The 17,458-nt window shown below is 37.1% G+C and overlaps 1 protein-coding gene across 1 annotated transcript in view; it reads right to left on the reverse strand.

Annotated features, from left to right (window-relative positions):
- LOC128642125 (uncharacterized) overlaps window positions 1-17,458 on the reverse strand; it is a 229,387-nt gene that overhangs the window by 122,645 nt on the left and 89,284 nt on the right. The window contains exon 2 of the mRNA XM_053694805.1: window positions 8,866-9,042. Within this exon, the coding sequence (XP_053550780.1) occupies window positions 8,866-9,042 (177 nt within the window). The remainder of the gene's footprint in view (window positions 1-8,865; window positions 9,043-17,458) is intronic.

Consider the following 17,458-nt stretch of genomic DNA (forward strand, 5'->3'; position numbering starts at 1 on the left):
CTTTCAGCCTTTCTTACCTTGGCCATGTCTCTGAGTATTGCACACCTTGTGCTTTTGGGCACTCTAGTGATGTTGCAGCTCTGAAATATGGCCAAACTGGTGGCAAGTGGCATCTTGGCAGCTGCACGCTTGACTTTTCTCAGTTCATGGGCAGTTATTTTGCGCCTTGGTTTTTCCACACGCTTCTTGCGACCCTGTTGACTATTTTGAATGAAACGCTTGATTGTTTGATGATCACGCTTCAGAAGCTTTGCAATTTTAAGAGTGCTGCATCCCTCTGCAAGATATCTCACTATTTTTTACTTTTCTGAGCCTGTCAAGTCCTTCTTTTGACCCATTTTGCCAAAGGAAAGGAAGTCGCCTAATAATTATGCACACCTGATATAGGGTGTTGATGTCATTAGACCACACCCCTTCTCATTACAGAGATGCACATCACCTAATATGCTTAATTGGTAGTAGGCTTTCGAGCCTATACAGCTTGGAGTAAGACAACATGCATAAAGAGGATGATGTGGTCAAAATACTCATTTGCCTAATAATTCTGCACTCCCTGTATATATATATATATATATATATATATATATATATATATATATATATATATATATATATATATATATATATATATAGATAGATAGATATATTATAAATGTTTAAATATATATCAATATATCAATGTTCTTATATGTGAAGAAAAACAGTAAAACATAATAAAAAATATTAAAATTTAATAAATAATACATTTTATGTTTAAAGGTATTTGTCTGGGAAGGTTATATATGTATATATTTATATATATATATATATATATATATATACAGACAGACATTATAGCCCTTTCCATGCAAATACCTTGTCATATACCTTTTAACCTTTATTTAAAAAAAATTATATTTATATGAATCATGTTTATCATAAAGTGTATATATGAGTGTAAAACTTTATTTTAATTTACTTATGTTGTGCTTGGTGCAACTTTTTTAAATGATTACATTTTACGATAGGGGGAAAATTTATGATTGTGCGAGCAGACATGATCTGATTTAGCGCATCATGTCCGCTGCACATCGATAAATGCCAACAGCATACGCTCTCTGCATTTATCATTGCACCAGCAGTTCTTGTGCAAGGGGGTGTCAATCAACCCAATCGTATTCAATCAGGTTGATTTCTGTCCGCCACCTCAGAGCAGACGGGCAGATTATGGAGCAGCGGTCTTTAGACTGCTGCTTCATAACTTCTGTTTCCGGCGAGCCTGAAGCTTTCCCGGAAACACGGGGAATCAAGCTCCCTACGGAGCTTGATAAATATGCTCCTAAGTCTTCACTCAAGCTAACCCGACAAGTGCAAATTTTATTTGTTGTCGAGAGTACCTGTTTACTTTCAACTTGTAATACATGTGCAAGCGCAGTCACAATATTGCTTATCGCTACCCACATTAACTTTAGCACACCACTTGTAATCTAGCCTAAAGATGGGTCCTTTAGCCACTTCTAAAAGACTATACATTTTTGATAAAATATTTATGATCCTTGTTAGGGGCATAGATATTTGTGACTGTGATAAGTCTGCCATATAGAAGACCCACTACAATTACCTACCCTGATGAGGTCAAAATAAACATTCTTCCTAATAAAGATAGCCACTCTATTCTTTTTCTTATGACCCGAGCTTATGCAGTGCTGTGAGTTGTAAAATTTAGAGATGGGGTGTACTAGGACATCTAAAGAGGGTTTCTTTGCTAAAACTATGTCAGTCTTTCTTTAAAGGGACACTGAACCCAAATTTTTTTCTTTCATGATTCAGATAGAACATTAAATTTTAAGCAACTTTCTAATTTACTCCTATTATCAAATGTTCTTCATTCTCTTGGTATCTTTATTTGCAATGCAAGAATGTAAGTTTAGATGCCAGCCCATTTTTGGTGAACAACCTGGGTTGTCCTTGCTGATTAGTGGATAAATTCATCCACCAATAAAAAAGTGCTGTCCAGAGTACTGAACCCAAAAACAAGCTTAGATGCCTTCTTTTTCAAATAAAGATAGCAAAAGAACGAAGAAAAATTGATAATAGGAGTAAATTAGAAAGTTGCATAAAATTGAATGCTCTTTCTGAATTATAAAAGAAAAAAATTGGGTTCAGTGTCCTTTAATGGGAATCATGGAATGCCAGGGACATTTATGGGGGAATAAGAAGCTCTTTACATTCTGTGTCAACCCGGTGAGTCCAAGCCTCACTTACCCGCTGCTGAGCCATAACCCTTAAAAGCTGAGTTTAGGAGAAGGTGTCACAGCCTCCCAAGTTGTCTGAAATGTACTGCAGTGGTGAAGTACATCAATACGAGAATTCTTCTGGAAAAAGAAAACATTATGGTATTGGGTAAAGCTTCAGTATCAATGGTTCAACTGAACATTTTCATGAAAGGTAGCAGCAAGGAACAATAGTTCCCTTAGAACGTACAACAATAGGAAAACTGTATTAACCTTGCAGCAACATGTCAAACTGTTAGAAATTCACTAGAGAACCGGTGACAAAATCAAGACATACAGAAAAGTGGTAAATAAAAAGATGTTATATTGTATACAGAAGTTAAAAACTGTTAAATGAGGTGAGTATAAAGTAAAATGATATCTAAACATATAAAAAGTGCTTAGCAACTAGACTACATAAATAACCCAGTTACCATGATAAATTACTTCTGTAAGAGTCCTTTATAATTGCTAATATTAAACCAATACATTTTGTTTGATTGGCCCGTGTTCCCAGACTTCCTAGGTAGGTCTTTAAACTTTAGGGACGGGCTTCAGGACTGGCCTCTGGTTCTCTCAGGTTCTTCATACTGCATAAGTTTCACTCTGCACTGTCCAAAAATGCCGCCACTCTCCAAAGTTCCAGAATCAGCAGCTCCTTAGAACTGCTGCTTCCACTCTCAGCAGTCTATAAAACTAGTTCCAACTCTATATGTATATTAACATAATTAGGCCAGTTCCTCCTCCAGGTAACTCAGGATGTCGCTTTGGGTTAGGGAGATAGTTTCTGGCACCTTGCAGTCTAACAGCTTGTCATATACCTTTAAATTTGAATTCTCACAGGATTGTGAGACCAACTGTCCATTAACATATCTTAAGTAAGGAAACACCTAATATTTGGCTTCCTTTCTGGCATATAGATACATTGAATATATACATGATCAAAGCCTATGTGAATATAGAATTTTGCAGCGCTATACAAATAAATAATAATAATATATTTTATACATATTAAACCATTTCTTACAAAACCGAATAATGTGAACATTTTCGGTTGGAAGTGAATTTCATTTTTATTAAAGTGTATTCAACTCTAATATAACAATCGAGTTAACTAAACAAGATAATTGACTAATTACAGGGGCAATTGCTCAGGTGGTTAAAACCCTGCAGATACATTGCAAGACCAGAGGACTCTGCGCAAAAAAGATATTGTAACTCCTTAACATTATTAATCCAGAGATCAGATCAAACGAAATGCAGCAAATAATATAAAAAGTAAAGGAGAGCTGGTCTAAAGGGAAATATATATATATAATAATATAACCTTAAAAAGACCTGCTAAGCAATATAATACAAATCAGATTGTTATTAGACTAATAATGTAAAGTGCAGATTAATTTATTGAAAAATCAATCAAGTTGAAGACAAATATTCCTAATAGTTCAAAAACAATGCATGCATATACAAAAATAAAAACAAATATATTCACAATAAAAACATATTAAAATCCAAGGGTGAGGGTCAATATATCCCAATTGTTTCTCTGGCAAGACAACAATTCTGAAAGTGAGCAGAAAAGGTCCTATTACAAGCGGCAATTTTGTATCGAAAAAGGTGTATTTCTTTACTTACACCGTAACTTGCGGTTTTCTGTTCCAAGTTGAATGACCACTCATAACAATAGGGACAAATCCTGTATGTGCCAAAATGTCTGTGAATCCTAGATGCAGAGCTTTAGAGAAGAGAAGAGACTGTTGATTTTTCTGGCGTAACGCCGTTCCAAACCAGTCGGCAAACAAGTTCCCAGGCTAGACCTGCTAATTACAGGTAGGAAGGTAGGAGCTTGAGGAAGGAGGGACATCTCTGAAACATGTTGCTCAATATGTTTTTTAGATCTAAGGAGTACCTAAAGAGTGTTATATTATTATATATATATTTCCCTTTAGACCAGTGTTCCTTTGCTTATATATTATTTGCTGTAAAACCCTGCAGAACAAACTTAACCATTTGAAAAAATGTACGGATGGGTACAGAGTGTAGAAGGAAGAGTTAGATATGGATGTGAACAATGGTTAACTAAACCCAGTAACTAATTGTGTTTAGTTAACTAAACATATTCCATACCAGGCACTAATCCCATGTAAAACTGATTAGGCCCTTGGGGAGTTTGTTTAACATGTTGACAGTCACTTAACAGCATGTACTACAGAATCCTCCAAAGAAAATTTGTGTGCAGCTTTCTTCTTGGTTCTCTTTTTTGTCACTTTACTCCAACTTTGCCTCTTTTGGACCAGGATTGTCAGATGTAGTCTGTTCTTGGGGATCTAAGGTTTTGCAGCCTGGGCAAGGAAGAGATGGTGTGGGAAAGAAGGAGGGATAACCAGCTTCTTGCAGAATGCAAAGATTTCAGACGGATGTTTTCATAATAGCTTTGGCCCTGATTGAATTATGGAGACACTAGCTGCAAAACCCCATCTATAGGGTAATCATCGCACTCCCGCAAACAGACAAATTTGCCCGTTTGCAGGAGCGCAATAATTTAGCGTTCTACTTGTAATCTAGCCCAATGTGGAAACAAACAAAACATTTGCCAAACTATAGAAAGCAGAAACATTGCAGCATTAAGAGCAATGATATAATTTTTAATACATCTACATGTAAATGATAAAGTCATTATCCATTTAACTTCTAATATTCTGTTTAAGAACAGATTACTCCATAGTGTTACAAATTTCTATAACTAATATGTTATTCTATGATAAGATTAAGACCTGGAGAGCTCATGCTGTCCAAACTCTGCCACAACCAACATGGAAAAAAATATTTAACTGTATACTTGTTAATTTAGGACACTAAGGCCTCTAGTTATCAATGTCTGTCAGACCTGATCCGACAGTGCAGATCAGGTCCGACAGACATCGCTGAATACGGCGAGCAATGCGCTCGCCGTATTCAGAATTGCACCAGCAACTCACAAGAGCTGCTGGTGCAACGCCGCCCCCTGCAGACTCGCTGCCAATCGGCCGCCAGCATGGGGGTGTCAATCAACCCGATCGTACTCGATCGGGTTGTATTGTGGCGATGTGTGTCCGTCTGCTCAGAGCAGGCGGACAGGTTATGGAGCAGCGGTCTTTGTGACCGCTGCCTCATAACTGCTGTTTCTGGCGAGCCTGCAGGCTCGCCAGAAACACGGGGCATCAAGCTCCATACGGAGCTTGATACATATGCCCCTAAGCATCAATACATTAAGAAAACTGGCAAAGGAAAGGGTAAACTCTTCTCTTTTAACCACTTTGTAAGGCTTTGTGTCTGCCTCTACAGGGAGTGCAGAATTATTAGGCAAATGAGTATTTTGACCACATCATCCTCTTTATGCATGTTGTCTTACTCCAAGCTGTATAGGCTCGAAAGCCTACTACCAATTAAGCATATTAGGTGATGTGCATCTCTGTAATGAGAAGGGGTGTGGTCTAATGACATCAACACCCTATATCAGGTGTGCATAATTATTAGGCAACTTCCTTTCCTTTGGCAAAATGGGTCAAAAGAAGGACTTGACAGGCTCAGAAAAGTCAAAAATAGTGAGATATCTTGCAGAGGGATGCAGCACTCTTAAAATTGCAAAGCTTCTGAAGCGTGATCATCGAACAATCAAGCGTTTCATTCAAAATAGTCAACAGGGTCGCAAGAAGCGTGTGGAAAAACCAAGGCGCAAAATAACTGCCCATGAACTGAGAAAAGTCAAGCGTGCAGCTGCCAAGATGCCACTTGCCACCAGTTTGGCCATATTTCAGAGCTGCAACATCACTGGAGTGCCCAAAAGCACAAGGTGTGCAATACTCAGAGACATGGCCAAGGTAAGAAAGGCTGAAAGACGACCACCACTGAACAAGACACACAAGCTGAAACGTCAAGACTGGGCCAAGAAATATCTCAAGACTGATTTTTCTAAGGTTTTATGGACTGATAAAATGAGAATGAGTCTTGATGGGCCAGATGGATGGGCCCGTGGCTGGATTGGTAAAGGGCAGAGAGCTCCAGTCCGACTCAGACGCCAGCAAGGTGGAGGTGGAGTACTGGTTTGGGCTGATATCATCAAAGATGAGCTTGTGGGGCCTTTTCGGGTTGAGGATGGAGTCAAGCTCAACTCCCAGTCCTACTGCCAGTTTCTGGAAGACACCTTCTTCAAGCAGTGGTACAGGAAGAAGTCTGCATCCTTCAAGAAAAACATGATTTTCATGCAGGACAATGCTCCATCACACGCGTCCAAGTACTCCACAGCGTGGCTGGCAAGAAAGGGTATAAAAGAAGAAAATCTAATGACATGGTCTCCTTGTTCACCTGATCTGAACCCCATTGAGAACCTGTGGTCCATCATCAAATGTGAGATTTACAAGGAGGGAAAACAGTACACCTCTCTGAACAGTGTCTGGGAGGCTGTGGTTGTTGCTGCACGCAATGTTGATGGTGAACAGATCAAAACACTGACAGAATCCATGGATGGCAGGCTTTTGAGTGTCCTTGCAAAGAAAGGTGGCTATATTGGTCACTGATTTGTTTTTGTTTTGTTTTTGAATGTCAGAAATGTATATTTGTGAATGTTGATATGTTATATTGGTTTCACTGCTAAAAATAAATAATTGAAATGGGTATATATTTGTTTTTGTTAAGTTGCCTAATAATTATGCACAGTAATAGTCACCTGCACACACAGATATCCCCCTAAAATAGCTATAACTAAAAACAAACTAAAAACTACTTCCAAAACTATTCAGCTTTGATATTAATGAGTTTTTTGGGTTCATTGAGAACATGGTTGTTGTTCAATAATAAAATTAATCCTCAAAAATACAACTTGCCTAATAATTCTGCACTCCCTGTAGTTTATATGTACTGTATATACAGGGAACATGACAATGCCTTTTCTGCATGGCATTTCCTTTGAATCATAAGTGTGTGGTATGTCCAGGCACACAGCTGACACTGGACTAAGCTTAATTACATAACTCTGTGATTTTCCCAGTGCACCACTGTCACCTAGGGCCACTTGGAACTTTTAATATTTGCAAGCCCCTCACCATTCTATCTCCTGGAAGCAAGAGGGAAAGTGAAGTACAGAGGTCATTGGCATGAGGGGCCCAGGGAAGGCTCTGCCTGCCTGCTAGACTAGGCTAATTTAACTCACTGTCATTGCTGTAGCTGCTATTGTGCTTTAATTTGAGCACTACATGATGGTAGTCTTCATGTCGTGCACAGTTTTTAGCATGATGTCAACAGCTTCTGCAGCACAAGGAGGCAATATCTTAGTGCCCCTGGCAATTACCCTCACTCTTCACTGAAGCAGGCCGTCTGTGTGGGCGGGGAGTGGATCCCGAAACGTTGCATTTTTTATCTTTTGTACCTGAAATAAAGACCTAAAGTTTTAACTTGGTGCTGTGGATACTCTATTTATAGGTGTGTGGGCGGGGCTGGGAGGCCGTCTGTTTGGGCGGGGCTGGGAGACAGCCTGTGTGGGCAGTGCTTCAGGTCCGTATGTAGAGGGTTTGGGTTCTCTGGTTAACAATTTATACAAATTTTGTGTGCCTGGTTATCTCTTCTAGAAATTCTTGGTATTTGTATTTTGTGTCATATTTTTTTAGTATGTACAGTATCTTTAAGTTCTTACCTTTATTTTTATTTTAATTATAATGGATTAAAATAAATGTCCTTTTGCCCCGTATTATGTTACCTTAACACGCTAAAGAAATCTGCTGCACACGCCTATGCTTTGAATATCAGATTTCCACGGATATTATATTATCAAATATGACCATTAGGGATGTTGTAGTATATGTAATGTTTATATTGCAGCTGCCTGTAGACAATTACCTATTAAGTGGATTCTTCTTTATTATTTCCTGCAATCATAAAGTATGATTTTATTGTATGTTAGAATGCCACTGCTAAATGTCCGGACATACAGCATCAGTGCCTTTAGGAAAAAGTTATTTAGCATTTCCCTGATAATTTTGACTCACTTGCATCCAAAAACCTATCTCTGTTTAAAGGGACATTACATTGAAAACATTTATTTAATGCAGATAAAACATCAATTTTTAAACATGATTCAATATCTTTCTATGAAAACTCAAAATGACATAAATTGTTTTTTTCAGAATTCACAGTGTACATTTAAAAAAAAAAAACTTTCCAATTTACTTCGCTCATCAAATTTACTTTGTTCTCTTTGTATATACTTTGTGGAAGGCCATACCTAGGTAGCATCAGGAGCGTGCATGTCTGGAGCACTATATGGAACACTTTCGCTCAAGTGCTTTTAACAATGTTATACACTTTTGAGCACGAGATGGCAGCCATATTTGCACAGTGGATAACATTGATAAAACCATTGTTACAAAACTGCTGTTCTGTTCTAGGGGTTCAAAAAAGTTGACACAGCTAAATATCAAGGATGCAAGAGGCAGACGACATGTTTGTGGATATAAATTGAAGGATTATCTTTTATCTCTACTTAATTTCCCAAGTTAGACTCAAAGTAGGATTTCAATATTAAACGTTATCTAAAATGGCCTTAAAAAGGTTTGCAGGTTCTGTAGATAAATATTTTTACCTGCCTCTGGTCAGGTCTCTCCAGTGCTGCATTTGCTCCATAAGCGTTACAGGACTCCACAATATACTCTGAGCTTACACCAAGGAGAGCACTTGATTCGCCACAGGATCCATCTGCAACTACAATTATCTTCGGCCCTTGCCCAGGAGGAATCTTTCTCAAGTATTCGTCTGTAAACTAACAGTACACAATAAATTAATTCTACATACAACTGCATAGCTACCTCAAAGCTGTATAACAGACCAGTTTTTCCATGAGTGCCTAACATGACAGCTGACATTATGCTTTTTAAGAAAACCTATATCTGAAATTATATTTAATGAAACTTTTTTCTATACACAGTAGTCATGTTAGACTTTTGGTTATACACAAATGTGATATTGTTTAGTAAGAGCTACATATTATATTTTTGTTTACGAGACATTCTAGTGAACAAAGGACATGCTTCAATTTGTTAGAGCATATCATTTTGCACTTGTGACCCTGCAAGTCTATGGGGTAGATTTACCAATGTGCGAGCAGACGGACATGATCCTCCGAACATCGATAAATCATTGCACAAGCATTTCTAGTGAAATGCTTGTGCTATGCTGCCCCCTGCACATTCGCGGCCAATCGGCCACTAGCAGGGAGTGTCAATCAACCCAATCGTATTTGATTGGGCTGATTGCTGTCCACACATCAGAGGTGGCGGACGAGTTAAGGAGCAACGGTCTTATGACTACCGCTGCTGATTGGCTCAATGACCATATCTGCTTATGTCTACCGCTGCTGATTGGCTCAATGACCGTATCTGCTTGGGACCAACAGTTCTCTGCAGGGGTTAAATATATAGGCCTAGATTACAAATGGAGAGCAACAATATAAGTGCTATTGTGTGCTAACATTGCTTGAGTGATATCAATAGCACTTTTATTTTTACTCTCAGTCTTGCACTCATATTACAAGTTGAAAGTAATAGTTTATCCATCAAGAAAAAGCCTAGGGCGTCTGTAATCTGCACTAAATTCTTCACATATGGGGTGTGCTGAAAACCTAATGGTGGATATTGCTCAAGTACTAAGCTAATGGTGCTCTAAACCTCAAGTGCAATTTTGTCACTGGTATTTTGTGTTGTTCAAGAGCGCAACACTGAACTCACCACTTGTAATATGAACGCTAATCTTGCTTCCTGCTCTGCAAATTAAAAGATTAAAAATGTCAACCTCTTTAAGATACTCTGGTTAACATTTTTACCATCCACTTGTAATACCAGATTGTGCACTACTTGTTCTGCAAGGTCACGTAAAGAATAGCGCACCCTGTTGACTGTGTTTCACATGAAATCTATCCCAAAGATTTGCAGGGCGGCTAGTGCTAAGATACACCTAGATTACAAGTTTTGCGTTCCTGTTTTAACGCTGAAAAAATGGCCATTTCAGCGTTAAAACCGGATCACAGCCATTACGAGTCTTGTCGATATAGTTGTACCGCAAGCATTTTAGCCTGTAACGCAACGTCAGTCCCGCACTCAAAACAATGACGTTTTTGTGTGGGATTTCCATAGCGCTGCCATTACAAGTTTTGCGGTGAGGCTAAAAAGCTTGCGTTCTAGCCTATACCGACACGATCTGTTTCGCTATCTGAGACCAGTACTTATGAGTTTTACACAACAAAACTGTTACACAAAACTGATAACTAAACTGTTACAAAGTACACTAACACCCATAAATTACCTATTAACCCCTAAACCGAGGCCCTCCCTCATCACAAACACTATAATAAATGTATTAATCCCTAATCTGCCACTCCCGACATCGCCGCCACTAATAAAATGTATTTACCCCTATTCCACCGCTACCCCAACATCGCCACCACTAAATAAAGTTATTAACCCCTAAACGTCTGGCCTCCCACATCACTGCCACTAAATAAACCTATTAACCCCTAAACCGCCAGCCCCCCCATCGCAAAAACTAAATAAACTATTAACCCCGAAACCTAACAACTCCGTAACTTTATATTAAAATTACAAGATCCCAATCTTAAAATAAATAAAAACTAAGGCCTCGCTTCCACTGAGTCGTTAAAAATGGAGCCGTAAGCTACCGAAGCGGCCGACAGCTAAAAGTAATTTACGGCTGCATTTTAGTACCAGGTTTCCATTGAAAAGATTAGCGTGTTGCGCGCAGTCGCTCTTTTCGTGTAGCTGTAAGTTAACGTTGTGTTAACGCTTCCATCTGACGTCGGATTTCTTGAAAATCAATTAGTTGCTAAGGTAACCCGACCTTACGCTATAGAATTAACGTTTAACGTTCGTGCTTCTTACCTGTGATCGCCTCTCAAGAAAAATAAAAAAACACTTATCCATATTTTTAATAATCAAATACTATTTTCTAATATAATTATATTTAACACTTCATAAATATAAGTAATATTTCTTGCTGCCCTAGGCATAGGTCTAGTTTGCATTCTGTAGATATGTTCTTGCATATATTATTATATTTAAATATATACTGATATTTCTATTAGAATATAAGTTCAACTATTTCTATACATGAGACAACAATAAATATTACTTATAACAATTTATTTCTACATTAAAACACTTGCATTATTTGCAAGTTTTATAATTTCAATAGAAAATAGGTCTCAAAAAGCACAATTTTCCTCTTTTACACCTAGTTGAGCTGGGGGTAATATATCTCAATGTATCGACAGCCTCCGACAATGTATTAACGGTTAGCGCTTTCAATGGAAACCTGGTATAATTTATCGATTAACGGCTTCTATTACTTTCTATGGGACGCGAAAATCTTTTCGGCAGCCGAAGTCCGGCAGCCGATATTGAGGTATAACGCGCCATTGGAAACAGTCGTTAAACGCTATTGCTTTCGACAGCATATTTAACGGTTTGCGAGTGCACGCAAACTGAATTACGACTCAATGGAAGCGAGGCCTTAGCTGGGAAATTGAAAAAAAACAGGTTTAAACTATATATTAAACTAACATTACTATTATACTAAAATTAAAATAACTATCAATGAAATAAATTAAATTACACATTAAAAAAAACTAACACTACTAAAAAAAAATAATCTACTATAAAAAAATACTAAATTACAAAAAATAACAAACACTAAATTACGAAAAATAACAAATTAAATTATCCAAAATAAAAACAATTACACCTAATCTAATAGCCCTATAAAAAAAGACCCCCCCCCCAAAAAAAAAAACCTAGCCTGCAATAAACTACCAATAGCCCTTAAAAAAGTCTTTTGTAGGGCATTGCCCTATAGAAATTAGCTCTTTTACCTGAAAAAAATACAAAGACCACCCCAACAGTAAAACCCACCACCCTACCAACCCCCCAAAGTAAAAAACCTAACTAACTAAAACCTAAGCTACCCATTTCCCTGAAAAGGTCATTTGTATGGGCATTGCCCTTAAAGGGCATTCAGCTCTTTTTCTTGCCCTGAAAATGGCATTCAGCTCTTTTAAGAAAAGCCCAAACCCTAATCTAAGAAAAAAAAACACCCAAAAAAAGATTAAAAAACCTAACACTAACCCCTGACGATCCACTTACAGTTTCAGAAGTCCGGATATTCAGACGGCGAAGTCTTCATCCAGGCTACGAGGTCTTCATCCATCCAGGCGGGATCTTCTATCTTCATACCGGCGGCGTCTTCTATCTTCATCCCGGCGGTGCGGAGCGGGCCCATCCTGAAGACATCCGGCGAGGAGCATTCTCTTCATACGGTCGCCGCCATATACTGAATCTTCACTGCAAAGGAGCCTTTTCAAAATGGTGTCCCTTGCATTCCTATTGGCTGATTTGATTTTTGAAATAAATTCAAATCAGCCAATAGGATGAAAGCTACTGAAATTCTATTGGCTATTCAAATCAAAAACTTGTTGCGTTCGTTTTGCACCCTCTATAGCGCAAAACTTGTAATCTAGGTGATTATTAATTATTATTTTCAATAGAATGACCTTTATACAACAATTGATATTAGTAAAAATGGCATAAAGGTTTTCCTTAGAAAATGTGGTGTTTAAAGAAAATAACTACATGATATGGCTATAGATATCTATTTATCTATGAGTATATATGTTTACATTAAAAATAGTAGTCTACAATCTACTATCTTTTAATGAAAAATAATCTTCAGAAGTGTTCCTGATTATTAACGAATCTTGAAATACTTAAAAATATGCTGTTGTAGGAAGATTTTTTTTCCATATGTTAATTTTGATATAAAATTGTGACTTTACTACAATTAAGGGAACACTAAAGTCATAGTTAAACTTTCATGATTTAGACAGAACTTGCAATTTTAAGAGACTTTGAAATTTACTTTCATTATCAATTTTTGCACATTCTCCTACTGAGCATTTGTTCACAGTGTATACATATACCGTGATTTGCTGGTGGCTGTCACATGATACAGGGGACCGACAAATAGGGGGGGGGGGGGAATACATTTGTCAGAAAAAAATATACTGCTTTTTTAAATTCAGAGTCTTATTGCATTGTCTTTTTAGTATGCACTTGTTAATTATGCAATTCTACTGTATATGGTCCTCTAAATCTCATATAAGATCCTTAAAAGAAACCTGAGGTTCAATGACAATCTCACTTTACAACAGTTTAAAGAAACCGTTTATTCCCAAGTGAATTTATTTTATATGTTTCATATATTTTATTGTTTTAACATACACTATCACTTTAACATACACTATCCCTTTAACATACACGATCCCTGGATGAAGTATCTGTTGGATTGATCACATAGTTTGATTTGTATTATAAGCTAAACACTTAGAGCTGATTTTACAGCTCTAAATAGTATCAGTATTTTTCCCAGCATTCAGAAGAAATTTGGGTAAAACAGTGTTACACATTTGTATGCTCTGTTTTGATTTGGAGGAGATTTAGGTTAAAGTGCAAACACTTATACTAGATCTTATTTAAAATGATTCCTTCCCTTATTTATTACAAGAGCAATCAACTGAGATCTCACTGGGTCACACATATATAAAGCTAGATTATGTGTGGAGCAGTAGTTGCACTTGCTTTTGAGCATTAAAACCGCTAGAAGTATTTTTTGTGCACTTGGAGATTTACGCTTATATTATGAGTTGAAAGCAAAAAGTTTGTGCTCTTGTATTTTGCGGTAACAAATAGACTTTGAAAAGTCACAAATGCAAAATCGCTTTCCCCATAGGCTTCAAAGGAGCCGAAAAAGTTGAAAAAAAACTAACACCCACAAGTCGAGCAGACACAATCGCAGTTATTGAAAAGCGCAACATAAGATAATATTGCATATTTCATAATCCTATGTTCTGCACATTGCAAAATATGTTCTATTTATTCTTAAAGAGATATTTAAATAATATATCTGATGGATTTTTGCACAAATATATATTTATATTTATACCTTTATATATAGATTATTATTTACAGGTATAGATATATACAGGTATATACAGTCATGACCAAAAACATTGGCACCCCTGCATTTCTGTCAGATAATGCACCACTTTGTCCAGGAATTTGTTGAAATTACAAATGTTTAGGCATTCTCATGCTTAATTCTTTTGTTTGTATTTGAATGACACAAAAAAGTGGAGAAAAAAAAAGCCAAATTTGATGCATTCCAAGCAAAACTCCAAAAATGGATTTCTAAAAATATTATTGGCACCTTCTCAAAATTGTAAGAAATAATTGCATTCCAAGTTTGTGATGCTCCTGTAATTTGTAATTAAACTCACCTGTATCAATTAACAGGTGCTGACAATATAGAAATCACACCGGCAACCAGTTAAAATGGTGAAAAATGTACTCAACCTTTCTGTTGTGTGTCTCTGTGTGCCACACTGAGCATGGAGAATAGAAAGAGCAGCAAATAATTGTCTGAGGATTTAAGATCAAAAATTATGGAAAAGCATGGACAATCTCAAGGTTACAAGTCCATCTCCAGAGATCTTAATGTTCCTGTGTCCACTGTGCGCAACATTGTCAAGAAGTTTACAGCCCATGGCACTGTAGCTAATCTCCCTGGACTTGGACGAAATTGGAAAATGTATCAAAAATTGCAACAAAGGATTGTTTGAATGGTGAATAAAGAACCTTAATCATTTTCCAGACAAATTCAAGCTGACCTTCAAGCACAGGGTACAAATTTGTCAGCTCACACTTTATGTCGCCATCTGAATGAAAAGGGACGCTATGGTAGGAGACCCAGGAGGACCCCAATGCTGACACAGAAACATAAAAAAGCCAGATTGGAGTTTGCTAAAACTTACCTGAGGAAGCCAAAAAAGTTTTTGGAGAATGTGCTGTCTACAGACGAAAAACAATGACAGCTTTTTGGTAAAGCCCACCATTCTATTGTTTTCAGAAAAAGAAATGAGGATTTTAAAGAAAAGAATACAGTCCCTACAGTCAAACATGGTGGGGGTTCACTGATGTTTTGGGGTTGTTTTGGTGCTTCAGGCACTGGCACTGGATGTCTTGACTGTGGGCATGGCATTATGAAATCTGAAGATTACCAAAGAATTCTGTGGTGCAATGTAGGACCTAGTGTCAGAAAGTTGGGTCTCCGTCAGAGGTCATGGGTCTTACAGCAGGACAATGAACCAAAGCAAATCCTACATAGAGTAATTCCTACATAGAGTAACCTGCACTACTCAATGTATTGTGCATCTCTTACACTGTCTGTGTGGGTTATTCTATGTCGGTAAGATTGTTGATTACCTACGGACACGTATGGCCAATCATCGTGCCTCAATTAGAGCTGCCATAAAAAATCAGGAGTCGGAACAACCTGTTGCTCTGCACTTTGCAATGAGTGGTCATACGGTGTCTGACCTCAGATATGTTATTATTGATCATGTCCCTCCCCCCTAGCCAGAGGGGGTGAAAGAGGTAAACTGCTACTCCAGCATGAATCCAGGTGGATATTCAACCTGGGGACTTTGGCACCCAGGGATTTGAATATACACTTGGATTGGCATTGTTTCTTATAAATGTCCCAAAAATAGGTCATCCAAAGTGTAATACTGCTCTGTACATTTTTAATATCCTATATCCCCTGGTAGCATTAATTTGTATATAAGTAATTCTATGTAAAAATGTGTTTGGAACACTTTATATTTTGTATGTAGTTATGGCATGTACTAAGCAGCCTATCAGGTAACAGCTAAAGGATAATGGAGGGCTATAAATGTACGATAGTACTATACTGCCAAATGTATACCTCAAAGCAGGAAGCTGCATGATTAGTTTAATCGAATGATAGAATGTTATGACTTCTTATATATACAGGGAAAAAGAAGAACACGGATACACTGGAACAAGTAACCAACGTGGTTTATTCAAACAAGCAAGTAGGACACTGGAAAGTGTACAAGGCAGGTGCACAGGAACTGACGCGTTTCGTGCATGCTCACATGCGCTTCATCAGAGATCTACAGGTGTTCACCAGGTGAGCACTGATATACAGGCATTATCCAGTAAGAATACAGACAGACAAAACAAATACAAGTGCAATCGGTGTGGTACTAATCAAAACTATTAAAATGCTAAATAGTGACAGTGATGTGAATAAAGGGTGAATAAATACAAAAATTGCATATATTCCTTAAAGCCTCATTCATGAGGCAATATGCATAGTGTTTGTCAAAAACAAAACCTTGTTATGCATGATCTACATATTATTGGCAGTTAAGATCAATAAAGCTGCCAAAAAGTACAGTGATTAAATGCTATAATAAAATATTAGCTGGAAAAGACAATACATTTGCTGGCAGACAAAAAAAATGATAAAATTGTAACATAATTTAATAAAGTAATGGCAAAACGGAAAATCTAGTATAGTGAAAAGCCATGGGAAGTATGTATAGGAAAATGTGTATGTAATAAATACATAGTCAGAATCTGTGGGTAAGGCTTAACTAGTTTAGCCATATTTGCAAGAAAATGTATATATACTATATATATCAAGAAAATGTATATATACTATATATATATATATATATATATATTTATTTATTTTTTATTATTATTTTTTTGCCAAAAAGTAATCAAGATGCTTAAAAAGAAGTGAGTGCTAATATAATATAAGGCTTCATGGGCAAAACAAGAACATTTAAACATGATAAGAAACATAAGAAATAAACATGGTAAAATATTATGTAGGTAAAAAACAAAGACTAAAAAGTACAGAGAGGTATAAAAGGAAAAAGGGGGTAAAATGTCAAAATAAAAATAATAATATTGGATGTATGTTAACCTAAACAAAGAAAAAAGTAAACATTAGGGGAACACTAAGGGAGTAAAATAATCAAATGAACCGAAGGAGGGCATCACAATCTCCATGAAATAATGGCGGGGATAATATGGTGTATATATAAAGGTAGGGCCAGTGGGGAGGGAGTGAAAGAAGAGAAAAGGGAGGGAAAGGAAGGGGCAAGTTTAAGGACAAGAGCCTTCAATCAATGAACCAGTCCAGATCAGTCCAGATCCCTTAGGGAATTTAGTTTGTAAGGTAAAAATCTGATAGGCTTCTTTCCTTAGTAGCATACCTATTCTATCACCCCCTCTGAT

Source organism: Bombina bombina, chromosome 1 (genome assembly GCF_027579735.1).
Source record: "Bombina bombina isolate aBomBom1 chromosome 1, aBomBom1.pri, whole genome shotgun sequence".
NCBI lineage: Eukaryota > Metazoa > Chordata > Amphibia > Anura > Bombinatoridae > Bombina > Bombina bombina.